Consider the following 14659-nt stretch of genomic DNA (forward strand, 5'->3'; position numbering starts at 1 on the left):
TTTTCGATCTAGTTGTTGTTTTGTTTAAAGGTATTTCACATAAGATTATACATATTCCAGGGCTATTAACTCCTTATTTAAGTGAAATATATTAATTGTAATTTTTAAGTAGTCATTTTTTCACCTTTTTTATGTTGGTTTTTGTCCTTGGCACGCGTTTCTGTACGCTTCACATCAGCCCAACGCCCTGCACAAACATAACTGCCTGGTCATTATTTGCTGTGGGAGGGTGATTACAGAAGAATCAGCCTATTTTTTCAGGGTATGAAGAAAAGCCGTGAAAACAGAATGAGTAATATTTCTTTGTGACTTACACAAACAAAGACTCATTCAGTTCAGCCACCGCGTTAGCCACCGGGCCGGCCGCGCTCGGCTAAGCCCTCAGTCACATCATTGTGTGATGAACCGACATGAAAGCTCTTCAAAACAGAACCCGAGCGCTGCCGGCGTCCATCATGTGTTTAATAACATGCCCTGTTTTACTTAACACCAACATGACGTTTATTTTCCCCTTCAGTCGCAGTACACCAACCTGGGGCCCTTCAACGGGATGGATCAAAACGGCGGCTCGACGTCCACCAGCCCCTACAACAACGAGCACGCTCAGAACAACGTGACGGCGCCGTCGCCCTACGCCCAGCCCAGCTCTACCTTCGAGGCCCTGTCTCCGTCGCCCGCCATCCCTTCCAATACAGACTACGCTGGTCCTCACACCTTCGACGTGTCCTTCCAGCAGTCCAGCACTGCCAAGTCTGCCACGTGGACGGTAAGACATATACGTCTCCCATGTAGATCCCATCAAGTGAGCAAAAATGATGCTAATTATTTCACTGTATATATAAAATGCTTAGTCTAGCCAGTACACGATAAGAAACCAAAGTCATGGTGTCAACCAATGGTCTCAACACCAGGGTAAACCAAAGTCATGGTGTCAACCAATGGTCTCAACACCAGGGTAAAGTTCAGCCAGATTTTAGGCCCTGGTTTATAGAAGTCCAACCAGATAATTTAAGAATTAAAGCCGTACAGCACCAGCTAATATTTACCCAACATTCTACCCAAAGTTCAATCCTTAAATATCCTTCCAAACTGGTACAAAACTGAGGTACAGTTTTCAAGCCTCAAATGAAATGACGTCCAATATTCCTAATATTTGACTACTCTATCAGACTAATCTTATACTAGGGTAAGAACATTGAGAAAAGTGTTATAAGGACTCAGAAGATTAGGAAGGCGACTACAGGTGACTCGAGACACAGGGCACTGGAGAACGCTGAACCCATCCGTTCAGCCAACCATCACAAAGCGATGACAGCGTAGTGACATGACGTGTCATATATATTTTGTTTAAACAGGCGGTCGTGTTCCCCCTCAGGCTGTTTCAGATTCTGCCGTACAGACTAATGGGAACGATTTCTTATCTCATCTACAGGAAGGTGACAAATGAACAAAAAAATAATAACCAACATTAATTAGTAAGGTTTAGAGAGGTGTCTGTGTGCAGAAATGTGCTGGAGAAATGTGGTGAGAATCAGAAGAGCTTCTCCCTGAGTCTAAAACGCTTCTGGTTGAAAATAAAGCTTAACGTGGTTTAATGTAGTAAAAGAAGGAGACAGGAGCACTAAACTTCTCTTCATTATTACTGCTCATAAGTTCCTCCACTAATCACATTCCTCACTCGCTGTTTTACTACAGTAAGTCACGCTAAGTTTTGTGCACCGCCGTCACACTTCATAGGAAATAACGGCACAGCTTCTCATGTGAATGCGCCGGTGCTGAAGGGAATACGGTATTCCAACATCAAGCATCTCCACCATTAAGAAGCGTCAGGAAACAATAAAGAAGTAAAACTAAAGTGCAGCTTTTATTGTATTTTTATTGATGTTTAACTGTTTGTAGTTGTATTTCAGTGTGTTTATATTATATTTGTGTTATTTTCAGTGTTTAAGTGTCAAAAACAACCTCATTATTTTAGGATGAGCCTAAAATATAAGCAGTTCCACGGGACCATGGACGCATTAACAGGTTTCCCAAACATCCTTATGGGAAAAAATACTGCTGTATTAGTAATTTCTTTAAATGAGCATAAATTGTGCTTAGCTTGGTTATGAACCAATAAGAGAATAATGATGCTGTAAGAATTCTGGGGCTGTTCAACCACACTTGCCTCATATCTAAAGCTGGAAAGTACGATTATTTCCCATGAACGATGAATTCCCAGTAAGCTGAGTAATAATTTGATGAATTCAGAGATTACTATAGTATTACGACTTGCTTTAAGTGTAAAAAAGAACCTGATGCCTTCCAGTTACCCCCCTCCTTCCTTCCCACACCAGCCCATATTACCATCCCAGTTCTGTCATGCTTCATAGCCCACAGTCTGCTTTCTATAGGAGAAACTACAGCACACAGTATACAGTATATTTGCATGTACGGGTTACGCAAGCACCCTGACGTCTCTTCCCATCCGACATGATGCATTCATCAGCACGGTTAGATGTTGCCGGTACGGCCTCGCCATTTTCCCTCTGAAAAGTCTTTGTCTGACTGATCTCAGCTCCAGGCTCTTCTGTGATCTGTACCAAAGTCTTCAATTACAAAATCGCACCTGGCGGAGGGGGGAAGAAAAGGCCCTTGAGGTTCAAACTGGTCCCGCTCTTCATTCTCTCACACTAAATCTCAGCTCGACGACTCTAGTTCGCTGACTTAGAGTCGTTGTTCTGATTCATTCCGAATGTGTTTGGTGGGGTTGAGGTCAGGAATCGGTGCGTGCCACTGAATCTTCTTCGAAACAAACTCACATCTCCACACATTTGTCTTTATAGACTTTGCTTTATAGAAAGTATGTATTTATTTAGGATTAGAGTCGTGTCCTTCTGTGATGCCATTTTGGCCGGCAAATTGGGCACGGATTCGCTCCAGGACATGCCAGCGTATCTCTTACGCTTTTCAGCCATCATGTGATGCCAGCACACTTATCTCTTTCTGGGAATTGACCAAAACATTGGGCTTCAGAATGGAACCAACCTTGGAGAGCGGATTACCCCAGAGGTGGCATCAAACTTACGCCCATTTAGCCTCAGTCTACCTTGGCGTAGATTCCACAGGTCTATGGATCATTACTCTTCCACAAATATCCCCCCAATTGGTTTCTAATTGGTGGTGGTGGAGAGCCCAGACTACAATCAAACACCTCTGGAGTTTAAATGGGTTCAGATTGGGTTACTGTGAGTACTCACTAATTTATTCAATGACCCTTGGTTGCATGTGGATGAAGAGCCATCATACTTCTAAGTTACTGGTCAGTCAGAATATCTACATACTGATTTGCATTGTTCCTTCCATCTAAGGTCACAGTTAAACCCTTAGCGTACCCCCCACAAACTGAGGAGGCCTTTAAAGATTTCTTACATCCCATCAGCTAATTAGATTTGCCTGGAACAGTTGTCGGTCAGTGTGGAAACAATTGATGTTCTTACAGATTGTTGAGACTGGGGTGATGTGAAGCAGATAATTTGAAATCTCAAGTCAAATCTCAATCACCCTGCAAGCCAAAAACTTCTTCTAGGCGCCCACAGCTGGAGATGCGCTGAATGAGTTCGGCAGTGAGCCACGTCAAGAGTCGTGTCCTTCTGTGATTACATTTTGGCTGGCAAATTGGGCACGGAGGCGCAGAAGAGTCATTCACTTCAGGTTTCAGACATGCCAGCTCCTATGATCTCTTACGGTTTTCAGCTGTCATGTGATGCCAGCACAGTTATCTCTTTCCGGGAAATTAGCAAAACATTAGACTTCACAATGGACCCAACCTTGGAGAGCGGATCGCCTTATAAGTGGCGTTGGTGTGGTTTGGGTCCTGGCTGGTTTTTCTGTTAGTCTAGAAGATCTGATCCGATCTGCTGCATTTAACACGTGCACAACAAGTGAACACCATCAACCCAACATGTACCAAATGTTCAATTAAGTACAAGAGGTTCTCGGGATTTAATACCACCCCCTGCTGGCTGGTCAGCTGCAAAGCGCATCAACCGTTTTATCTAAATCTGCTGCGATCAGCTATGCATCACTGCGCATTACAGTAGCTACTGAGCTGGCTGTCAGCTTAATATTTGTTCATCTCTGATTAATGCCACCTTAGAAACAGACCAACCAAACCAGCTTGTCAAGTCCTCGTGGTTCCCAGGGACTGTCCCATGTAGGAACGGAAAGCCTTGTTTTTTTACTACGCAAGGCACTGGGAGCGAAAAGGGGTCATCTTAGAGGACAGCGCACCCCAGCGGGCTGAATCGAGCGTTCAAGTAGCCGTGCAGTATTATTTTTTTTTTAGATTAATGAGCTGCAAAAAGCCGACTTTGCACACGCCACCTGAAGCGCAAAGCGAATTTATATCAATTTAATTCGATAATTCGGTCTGTCACGCTAAATTCATGCAGGTTCAGATTTCAACATCGTCGGAAAACAAAGGTCTGAATCTATGGGAATTGATTTCAGGCATCATAAACTGAAGTGGCATTTGGCACAAGATGGGCTGGAAAAACCTGTGTTTCCGTTACACGGATGATAAAAACTAATACAGCCTTACGTCTTTAAGTCAACAAGTGCAAAGAAGGTGCAGTTCTTCTGACGCTTCCTCGGCGCTCATTGGCTGCAGGAGCGTGTGGGATAGTGACATGTGCCCTATTCCCACAACAGCCCGTGTCATTCTTACTCGTGGCATACTCCACCAAAAAAAAGCAGGCACCCGTGGTGCGAGGAGCCTGGGTGTGAGAAAAACACACCCCATTGTTTCATTTAAGACTTTTCTCATCTTATTACCCCAGTCACCTTTTGCACTAATAGTGGTGAGAACTGCTTATGATGGATGAGCTCATTAGAGCCCATAATGGCTCACCACCTCTAGGTTGTGGGCATGATGCACCCATGATGTCATGAGGTCTTTTTTAGTTCAGCTCGAAAAATGAAGCCCCTCTGCTTTTAGATTGTTTTTATTTATTTTATTTTTTTGCAGAACGTCAATCTTCATTTTCTGTTCATCCGGGTTTTGTTTTCGCGCGGGCGCCTGGGCCTTTCGTAACAAGGACGCTCAGTGTTCTAGATAAATCCAGCTTCTCGCCGACACACCTTTATCCCAGATATGTGTTCCTGAGTAAGGCTTCGTTGACACACACAAAAAAACACTGGTGCGTTTCCTGGTATCCGATCCAAACCCACCTCACTTACAGGAATGCTTTTGCAACCCTGGCTGTGTTTGTGTACGTCCGCCGTCTTCTGTAAGATGAGTCTCGCGTCTGACTTACTATGTTGGATCGAAAAGATTAATGAATTGTTTTGATTTCAGTGGAAATTAACAGCGCATTCGTTTTGCATTTTAGCACCCCTGCCGTGATCTTTCTGGTCCCCCTCCTCAGGCGTTCTGGGTAGTCTGAGCCAAACAACAGGAGATTAGTAAAATGGATTGGTAATACTTGTGTAAATACTGCGCGCCTCTTTTCTGAACCCTATCACGCTCAAGGGCCAATCGCTGTACCTCGCTCCACGAATTGAGTCCTCCAACTGCAAGTCCTCCTGCGCCAGAGGAGAAGCTACAGGAGGGGCGAAGGGTTTAGAAGGGTGGAAATGAAAGGGGGGGGAGGCGAAATCTCTCAAAGAAGTGAGTGTTCCAGCGAAAGGTGGCAAGATACGGCTTGTCCCGGGAACATCTGCAGGCCCGTCCCATGCCTCGTGAGATGGAGCTAAGGCTTGTTTGTGTCAAGATGCTTGTCAGGACTCGTCTGACACTACACCGCGAAGCCCTAAAACCTGCTCGGAAAAAAAAGAAGGAAAAAAAGGGTAGGGAGTGCTTGTTGTTTTTTTTTCTTCATTGTCAAATGAGCTGTGCTTGAAAAGGTTTTCTTTGCAAAGGAATTGATTTCAGAGTAACCTTCTTAGAAGCCCACTCAACCAGCTTTCTGGCGTGAGGATGGATTGTTTTGTTTTTGTATTTCTGTACAATATGAGAAGAAAATTCCTTCGCCTTTTACTGGGATGAACTTGGACCTTTGGTGCTTTTAGTGTGTGTTGTATCTTTCACCAGGGACAATAAATGTAGCTCATCCATAAAATCCAGTAGACGATATTTGGGCTTCGGTAAAATCTGATAAGTCAGCAACACCCCTTACAACCCATAGTCATGATCTCAGTTTTAACAGTTACCCACCTTCTGAACAGCTTCTGAACACATTTGCACCACAGATGCAGGAGCGCAGCCTTAAAAACAGCATAAAAAAGGGGGCTCGTGAGTGGAAAGAATTTGCACAACGCTTTGGGCGACCGTTCAATGCAGCGTGGGGAAATCCGGCGTAATTACACCAACGCTGTCACCTATTTCTCTCGGAAAGATCACATTTTAAAGGCGTATAATTAAATCAAAGGGCATTAAGCAGTGCCAGGAGGAACCGCGGCTTCCGTTTATGTCCGTACGAGCACAAAAATCAAAAGGAAAACAACGTGCAGCCGACCAGCTTCATTTAAACGTCCCGCAGTTCTTGAGTGCATCGTATAGCACCATCGTTTTTACCTGCTTCATCTTTGACTGGAAACCCCCATCGATTCCAATCGGGTTCAATCGAAAGCAGACGAGACCGATCGGTTCATTTGGTGTTGGCGATGAGGCATGAAGGTGCATCCCACACATCAGGGAGTCACATTTTACTCATGCGGTCAATTCCTGTCCCTAGTAATGGTGCATATCATCATAGTGACTTATGGGTGTCATCAGAGCACCGTTTCATATACATGTACCTCTACAATATTTTGGGTAATTCCCAGAGAGAGATCAGTGTGCTGGCATCACATCACGGAGGAGCTGGCACGTCCGAGATATATAGAAAAACCACCACCTGAAACTTGTGTAATTGTTGTGTGATTGGTTCAACATACACCGATCAGCCATAACATTAAAACCACCTCCTTGTTTCTACACACGCTGTCCATTTTTTCAGCTCCACTTACCATATAGAAGCACTTTGTAGTTCTACAATTACTGAGTGTAGTCTACCTGTTTCTCTACATGCTTTGTTAGCCCCCTTTCATGCTGTTCTTCAATGGTCAGGACCCCCAGAGGACCACCACAGAGCAGGTATTATTTAGGTGGTGGATCATTCTCAGCACTGCTGTGACACTGACATGCTGCTGGAGTCCAGCGCTCACTGTCACTGCTGGACTGAGAATAGTCCACCAACCAAAAATATCCAGCCAACACCGCCCCGTGGGCAGCGCCCTGTGACCACCGATGAAGGTCTAGAAGATGACCGACTCAAACAGCAGCAATAGATGAGCGATCGTCTCTGACTTTACATCTACAAGGTGGACCAACTAGGTAGGAGAGTCTAATAGAGTGGACAGTGAGTGGACACGGTATTTAAAAACTCCAGCAGCGCTGCTGTGTCTGATCCACTCACACCAGCACAACACACACTAACACACCAGCACCATGTCAGTGTCACTGCAGTGCTGAGAATGATCCACCACCTAAATAATACCTGCTCTGTGGGGGTCCTGTGGGGGTCCTGACCATTGAAGAACAGGGTGAAAGGGGGCCAACAAAGCATGCAGAGAAACAGATGGACTACAGTCAGTAATTGTAGAACTACAAAGTGCTTCTATTGTTGGATTTGTTGGATTATTTATCTAAATTTGATGTAAACGTTTCTCTTCCTGATTCGGTTTGTGCTCTCTCCCGTATGCAAATCCGTCCGTCTGTCCTAAATTTTGCACATTTTATCTCCTTTTATCACCATCGAAACAAGCAGGTGTTTTTTTCCCCTCTTTTCTTTTCCCTTCCTGTTCTGGGGGGGGGGGGATAAATCGGGAAGGGACGGGACGGGAAGGGGGGGAAGGTGTGCAGCTCTGCATTTTTCTCCAATGAAGATGTTTTTCCAAGCCGTGCGGGACATGACGGTACATGTCAGCTATGAGGGGGAACAAGACTGAAGGCGCCAGGGCTTCGGGCCTGCCCGCCTCGTCCTGCCCGGACCCGCAGTCTTGCTCTGCTTCGGCGCTAAGAGTGCAGCTGCGGGCCTGTCCGGACACGCCGGTGGGCGTCTGGGCGTGTGTGCACGCGCGGTGGTTCTGCACATCGGAATTTTACCGCAGACCATAGAGCCCGCACCACGATACGATACGATATTATCGCCTAAACGGTTTGTTCTTTAATTTATGATTTCTATTGATGTCTTAATAAATACAGAACAGCCCAGAGCTGGAAATGTTGAATCAGAAACTCCAGGTGTTTGTTTTTTTTTTTTTTTATCCAAGCAGCTTTGAATGAAATGCCACACACAGAGCTTCATCCTCTTATTCTGCTCGTCAGGCCGTCGTTTTAGCAAAGTCGCCTATTGAGCTCTGCCCATTGTGGAGCGTGTCACCCGAACAATTCCTCCCCCTCCCTCCCGGTCAAACAGTAATTTTTACGTCTTTTGTACTCGCTACATTCCCAAGCGCTGCAATTCATACCGTGTCCCATGAATGGGAGATAATTACACCTCAGCGCCAAAGCACCCCTCCCTGTTTAAAAAAGAAAAAAAGAAAAGGAGGCCACTCCATCTATCGGCTCGGCGTACGGCTCCACCTGTTTGTGTGTTTGTGCGTACGCGCCTGGCCCTGGGCTAGCGCTGCAGCAGCCGCCACATATTTTTACCTTCGAATTGCGTCGCTCCGGGGTTGGGATCGGCGCTACTGAAGCTGGGGGTGTGCGTTTGTGCGACTGTTGTGCGAAGGGAGAAAGTCCTGTGTGTTGTTTACGCTTGTTAACCTTTGTGAGACAGAGAGCATCATGCTTCATGATTTTCAACCTTCTTTGTGTTTCTTTACATTTGAAACATTCGTTTATTCATTTATTTATTATCTGTTTTACCACCGTTTTATCCCGGTCAGGGTCATTGTGGGTCTGTTTCATTGGACAAAAAGCAGGAAACACCCCGGACATTCACGTTTTTCAGCATTTATTAGACGCTCTTTTCCAGAGCGACTTACGGAAGAGCTTCTACAGTAAACGTTTCCTACTCTAGTGCAAGCAGACACCAGTCCAAGGATACAAATCCACCAAAATCAGAAAATGTAAATGCTTTGCTGTAATATTTAGTCATAACCAATGTTGTGGGTAACAGCATATTAATACATGTCTTGCTTTGCGTTATCCTGCCTTTCGTCTAATTATTGGTGGTCACCGTGACCCTTACCAGGGTGAAGTGGTGGTAAAACAGACAATGAATGATTATATTTACAGTATTTTACCAAACCCATTTTTTTGATAATGTGTACAAGTATGGCACTGTGGCGCAGTGGGTACAGCAGGAAGGGCCTGGGTTCGACTCCCTTCTGTGTGTCCACGTGGGTTTCCTCAAATTCAAAAACATGCAGTCAGGTCATTTGGAGCTAGAAAAATCGTCTAATTGTGAATGTATAGGGCAAGCGTAGTGCCTAGTAGACTAGTAATCAGAATATCGCTGGTTCAAGCCCCACCACTGCCAGTTTGCTGCTGTTGGGCCCTTGAGCAAGGCCCTTAACCCTCAATTACTTAGACTGTATACTGTCACAGTACTGTAAGTCGCTTTGGATAAAGGCGTCTGCTAAATGCCGAAAGTGTCAAATGTCAGTGTGCATGTGCTCTGTGATGGACTGGCAACCTGTCCGGGATTCTTCCTGACTGGCACACTGTGAGTCACACCCACTGCAACCCTGACCAGGATAAATTGGTGGTAAAACAGACTGAATGAATGAATTATGTGTATATAAAAGAAAGAGATGCTTTATAACAAGCGGTCTGTGGCCGACTCAAACAGAAGTAAATTATTTGTATTTAATTATGTGCAGTTTTTTATGCCGACTTGCCTTTCACTGTTTGCTGTCAATCCAGCTTTACAAACAATTCCTACACATGAGATTTAATCCAGTCGTTAGCCGAGTCTTACACCCTGCCGAGGGCGGACACACCTTTCTTAACTCCTAATGTTTTCCAATGTTTTTTCCTTGGCTGCTTTTGAAACTCAGGGAAGTTAATTACAAGCCCAAGGGAAATGAAATGGCAGGGATTTTTTTATGTGTATCGGTGTAGGTGTGTGTTTTTTTTTTTCTTTTAAAAAACTGCGTGTGTGCGTGTGTGTGTGTGTGTGTGTGTGTGTGTGGGAGCTCCATGCGTGCATGTCCTCGCCAGGGTTGGTTGTGCAACACTCACAGATAATAGGCAGGTGCTGGGATGGGCTCCTCTCACTAGAACACCTCGAATCAAAAGTTAATAGAAAAGGAATTTAATGTGCCATTGTTCCAACGAACAGCCCGCGGTCAATGTTCTCCGTTTCTCCTCCCCGGCTTTAGAAACGAACTTAGGAGGAACGTTTGCTTTGCGCTTTGTTCGAGCAGCGCGGGGTTAAATCAGTTCTGTAGAAAGAGGAACACTGAGGCAGACAGGTTTGCCAATAATATTTCATCTCTTGTTTTTACAGCCAGTGAAGCTGAAACTGGAAGTGATGAGGCATTATTGTGCACGCTGTTGGAGTAACAGGCATGATTTATTGCAAGTTGTTAGAACATCAATTTCTTTCAAAGAAATTTTTGCTGCTCAGATCTTCTACTCCAGTGTCATTTGCTGAATATGAGAAGGAGTCGGCTCTTTATCTTAGGTATGCATACGGGAAGAGACTCTTTAAACACAGATAGTCAGAGTGAATCTTCCAGTTTATTATGTGCAAGAAGCAAGCTTATATAGTGGATTTCATGCATGAGAAATGTGAGCCTATACCTAAACCTAGTCAAATTTTAATGATTAAATAGCCCAAAGCTAAGTTAATGGTCATTGAGCTGTTATTGATAAAAACATAAAACTTGTTTATACAGGTGCTGTGGTTAACTATTACTGGGATGTGATGTGGGATTCGGTTGAGCATAGCGGTCAAAGTAAGATCAAGTGATTAAAAGTATATGGACATAGTGGAGAATGCGGGCAAAGTAAGAACAAGTAATTTAAATTATATGGACACCTTCATATTCTATCTATCAGAAGTGCAGGAGGCAGGAGATGCAGGTTCGGCTTCACTGTGGCAATAAAGTAATACAATTTTTTTAGATAAGAGTCATAAATCGGCTCTGCGCTGACTTGCCTGCATTCAGATTCCTTGACCTGTTGCGTCACTGTGAACTATCCAGACCCTCAGGCTAAACGGTTTTATAAATCCTGTCAAACTTGATCATATTAACACATTAAAATTGCGTACATGAGTAAAAGCTTGAGTTCTGACCCTTAAAATTCACAAAAACGCTGATTCCAGTCATTCCAATAGATCCTTCTCCACTTTGCCATGTGTAGTAATTTCCGTTCTCTTATTTATTATGTTTTCCTCAGCCGGTTTGACCCTCCTGTCGTTGCACCATCGTCGATCATGATGTTTTGCAACCTGTATGACTAAGCGTGTGGGTTGAATTGACGGCTGATGTTCAGGTGCTGTACTGGTGATGAATAAAGCTGAGCCGTAACGTTAGTCTGGAATGTTTGAAGTGACTCAGCACTAATGATGCAAGGCTTCGTTTCTTTAGCCGGTGACACGGCGCTCGTACGGGCGTCATCGGTGGATATGCTGTCTAGAGACGAAGGTCTTAGTGTGAACGACTCGGTCGTGAGAACTGAACTGGAGAACATGCCAAAAATATAATGTTATAGCAACGTAACGTTATATACTGTACGTTATATAAGGGTCGCCAATTTTAAAGAAGTGTGTCACATTTCACGCCAGTCATTAAATTACACTTATACATTAAATGATAGAATAAATGAAGCTACAAAACAAAGCACAGCTTCCTTAATAGTTGAACGTAAACCTAGAACATCCGGCGATGGTGCGAGGCTTCATGTTCCGTCTTAAATATGAAAATTCTCGTCCGTGTTTTGACCTCCTCCGTTGCATCCACAGAATTGGTTGTTAGATTTCCAAACTCAGAGTCGTGTTTTCAGCTGCTTTACACTTCCACATCTTGGACGTTTTGACTAAGCGATTGCTACCTGAATTTCCGTAGGAGTGCAAATAACCCGTAAACGTGAGGCACTTGAATGTTACAAGAATAAAAAATGTTAAGACAGACAGACAGACAGACAGACAGACAGACAGACAGACAGACAGACACTTTATTTATCCCAAGGGAAATTATTGAATATAATCGCTAAACACAAACTTTTAAGTTTTAATTTCACAGCAAATTGCACATTACACAGGAAACAGCTTAGTTAGGGGATTAGTCAAACTTTATATATACCAGGGATCTTCAAAAAGTTTCCGCACTTTTATATTGTGGTTATAAGCGGTGAGGGCGTGAGGGAGGAGGAGTAATCGGTTGTGTCTGAGAGACTGAGAGACGCTTATAGTCCGGATTTAGCTCCATCTGATTTCCACCTTTATGGACGCTCAAAGAAGCTTTAAGGGGAAGAAGATTTTCATGTGATTTTCATGGCATTAAAAAGTTGGTACGACGCTGAAAAAATGCATCGGAAGGTAACGATGGGGGATTTCCTGCCATTGTAAAATATTCCTGATGGGAACACTGAAAAATCCCAACAATACACAAAGCTAGTGAGTAATGTATATTTATTTATGATTTTATATCAGTATACTGGGGTGGGGGGTGCATTTTGAGCATATCCAAATATTGGGAGGGGGACATGTCACCCTTGATATACTATATTGTATATTACGCAACATACAGATACCAGATTTTCACTAAAGGATCAAAAGAACAAATATTTCGGTTATTTTAGTCTGGAATTTCATGGACACCTTTGGTCAGTGGCTGTAGGACAGGACACTTCAAAGGTTCTGTGTGGAGCTATAATTTAGGACGTGTTTTAAACCTCCTTAGCTTGAGGGCAGGAGTCTCCAGCTGGCGCTCCAGGTTTAAGTGTTATATGGCCGTAACACAGCTAGGTCGCACCCCTACTCGCCCTGTGGCTATAAAACACACCTGTTGCACTACTGATCTGCTGGTGCTGACGACTTTATAGTGCTGGACTTTCTACAGTCTGTAGAAATAGAATAGAAATAATAATATCATATTTAAATATGTACCGTCTCTCTGTTCTTGCAGTACTCCACAGACCTCAAGAAGCTGTACTGCCAGATCGCCAAAACATGCCCCATTCAGATCAAAGTCCTAACCAACCCGCCCCAGGGAGCGGTCATCCGGGCGATGCCCGTCTACAAGAAAGCCGAGCACGTGACCGAAGTGGTCAAGCGATGCCCCAACCACGAACTCAGCAGAGAATTTAACGACGGTAAGTCAACATCCTGTTAGCTGAAACTCTTCCGCCGGTCTTAATTCGGAGGGGTGCGTGACGAACCTGTGTGTGTGCACCCAACAGGCCAAATCGCGCCGCCCAGTCACCTGATCAGAGTGGAGGGGAACAGCCACGCCCAGTATGTGGAGGACTCCATTACCGGCCGTCAGAGCGTCCTGGTGCCCTACGAGCCCCCTCAGGTGACCCTCTCACTCACACACCCGGAATTACACACCTGTTTTGCATTTTATTTATGTTATTGCTTCTTATCCACCTGTGAGGCCAGACTTGCGCCTGGAGCCTCGAAGACCGCGCCCACTTATTTTTTTAGTCCGGTCTTTTCCCACAAAGCAGACTAGTGGCCAATTTTGTCTGCCGCAGGTGCTGCCAATTGTGCCCACTAGTCGTACTGTGCCAATTAGTCTTCTCCTTTCTTATCCCTTCTTATCCGCCAGTGAGGCAGTCTTGCGCCTGGAGAGTCACTCACCACTTTGAGCTACTAACCAAGGTCCTTATGCAACCTCAAAGACCCCGCCCACTTATTTTTTTAGTTCAGTCTTTCCCACCCAGCAGAATAGTGGCCAATTTTGTCTGCTGCACTGTCTGCACTGCCAATTGTGCCCGCTAGGGGGGCGGCAATTAAATTTGCCGATGTTTGTCCTGACTGCTGTTTTCATCCCACAGGTGGGCACTGAATTCACGACCATCCTGTACAACTTCATGTGCAACTCGAGCTGCGTGGGTGGAATGAACAGACGCCCCATCCTCATCATCGTCACGCTGGAGACCAGAGAGTACGTCATCAACGCTCGTTTCGTTCGCATTACGGACTGTGTTACAGTATTAATTAACGCGTCTCCGTCCACAGCGGTCAGGTTCTGGGTCGCCGGTGTTTCGAGGCTCGTATCTGCGCGTGTCCGGGACGCGACCGCAAGGCGGACGAGGACAGCATCCGCAAGCAGCACGTCACCGACGGCTCAAAGACTCCTGATGGTACGAAGCGCCGTAAGTAGGGCTGTGGGCTGGTGATGGGGCTTCAACTGCATGCCAACACTAACGTCTTCTTCTCGCTGCTCAATTTTCTCTTTAGCGTAGTCATATCCAATTCCCCAATTCCCAAATTTGTATTTCCACGAATGACTCCTCTTTTCACCTACATGTGGGGAACCGTATAGCGCACGGAGAGTCACACATTATCCCTGTCTATGTTCGGACACCATTGATCAGCCAGCAGAGGTCATAACTGCAGCACTCGTGAGGAATCCAAGCCGATCGCTGTCCGTGTAGGCGCCCGGACGGCCGATAGCATGTCACTCCCGCCTCAACTGCATGCCGCGCTTCATTATTCACCACCAGCCATCT

At 45.0% G+C, this 14659-nt stretch overlaps 1 protein-coding gene across 2 annotated transcripts in view; it reads left to right on the forward strand.

Moving 5' to 3' along the window:
• The window catches only part of tp63 (tumor protein p63), an 84746-nt gene that overhangs the window by 54716 nt on the left and 15371 nt on the right, over nucleotides 1-14659 (forward strand). The window contains exons 4-8 of one of the 2 annotated variants that reach the window (XM_062996505.1): nucleotides 518-766; nucleotides 13108-13294; nucleotides 13382-13497; nucleotides 13982-14091; nucleotides 14166-14302. In XM_062996505.1, the coding sequence (XP_062852575.1) occupies nucleotides 518-766; nucleotides 13108-13294; nucleotides 13382-13497; nucleotides 13982-14091; nucleotides 14166-14302 (799 nt within the window). The remainder of the gene's footprint in view (nucleotides 1-517; nucleotides 767-13107; nucleotides 13295-13381; nucleotides 13498-13981; nucleotides 14092-14165; nucleotides 14303-14659) is intronic. The other variant, XM_062996506.1, reaches the window with a different exon arrangement.

This window comes from Trichomycterus rosablanca, chromosome 6 (genome assembly GCF_030014385.1).
Source record: "Trichomycterus rosablanca isolate fTriRos1 chromosome 6, fTriRos1.hap1, whole genome shotgun sequence".
Classification (NCBI taxonomy): Eukaryota; Metazoa; Chordata; class Actinopteri; order Siluriformes; family Trichomycteridae; genus Trichomycterus; species Trichomycterus rosablanca.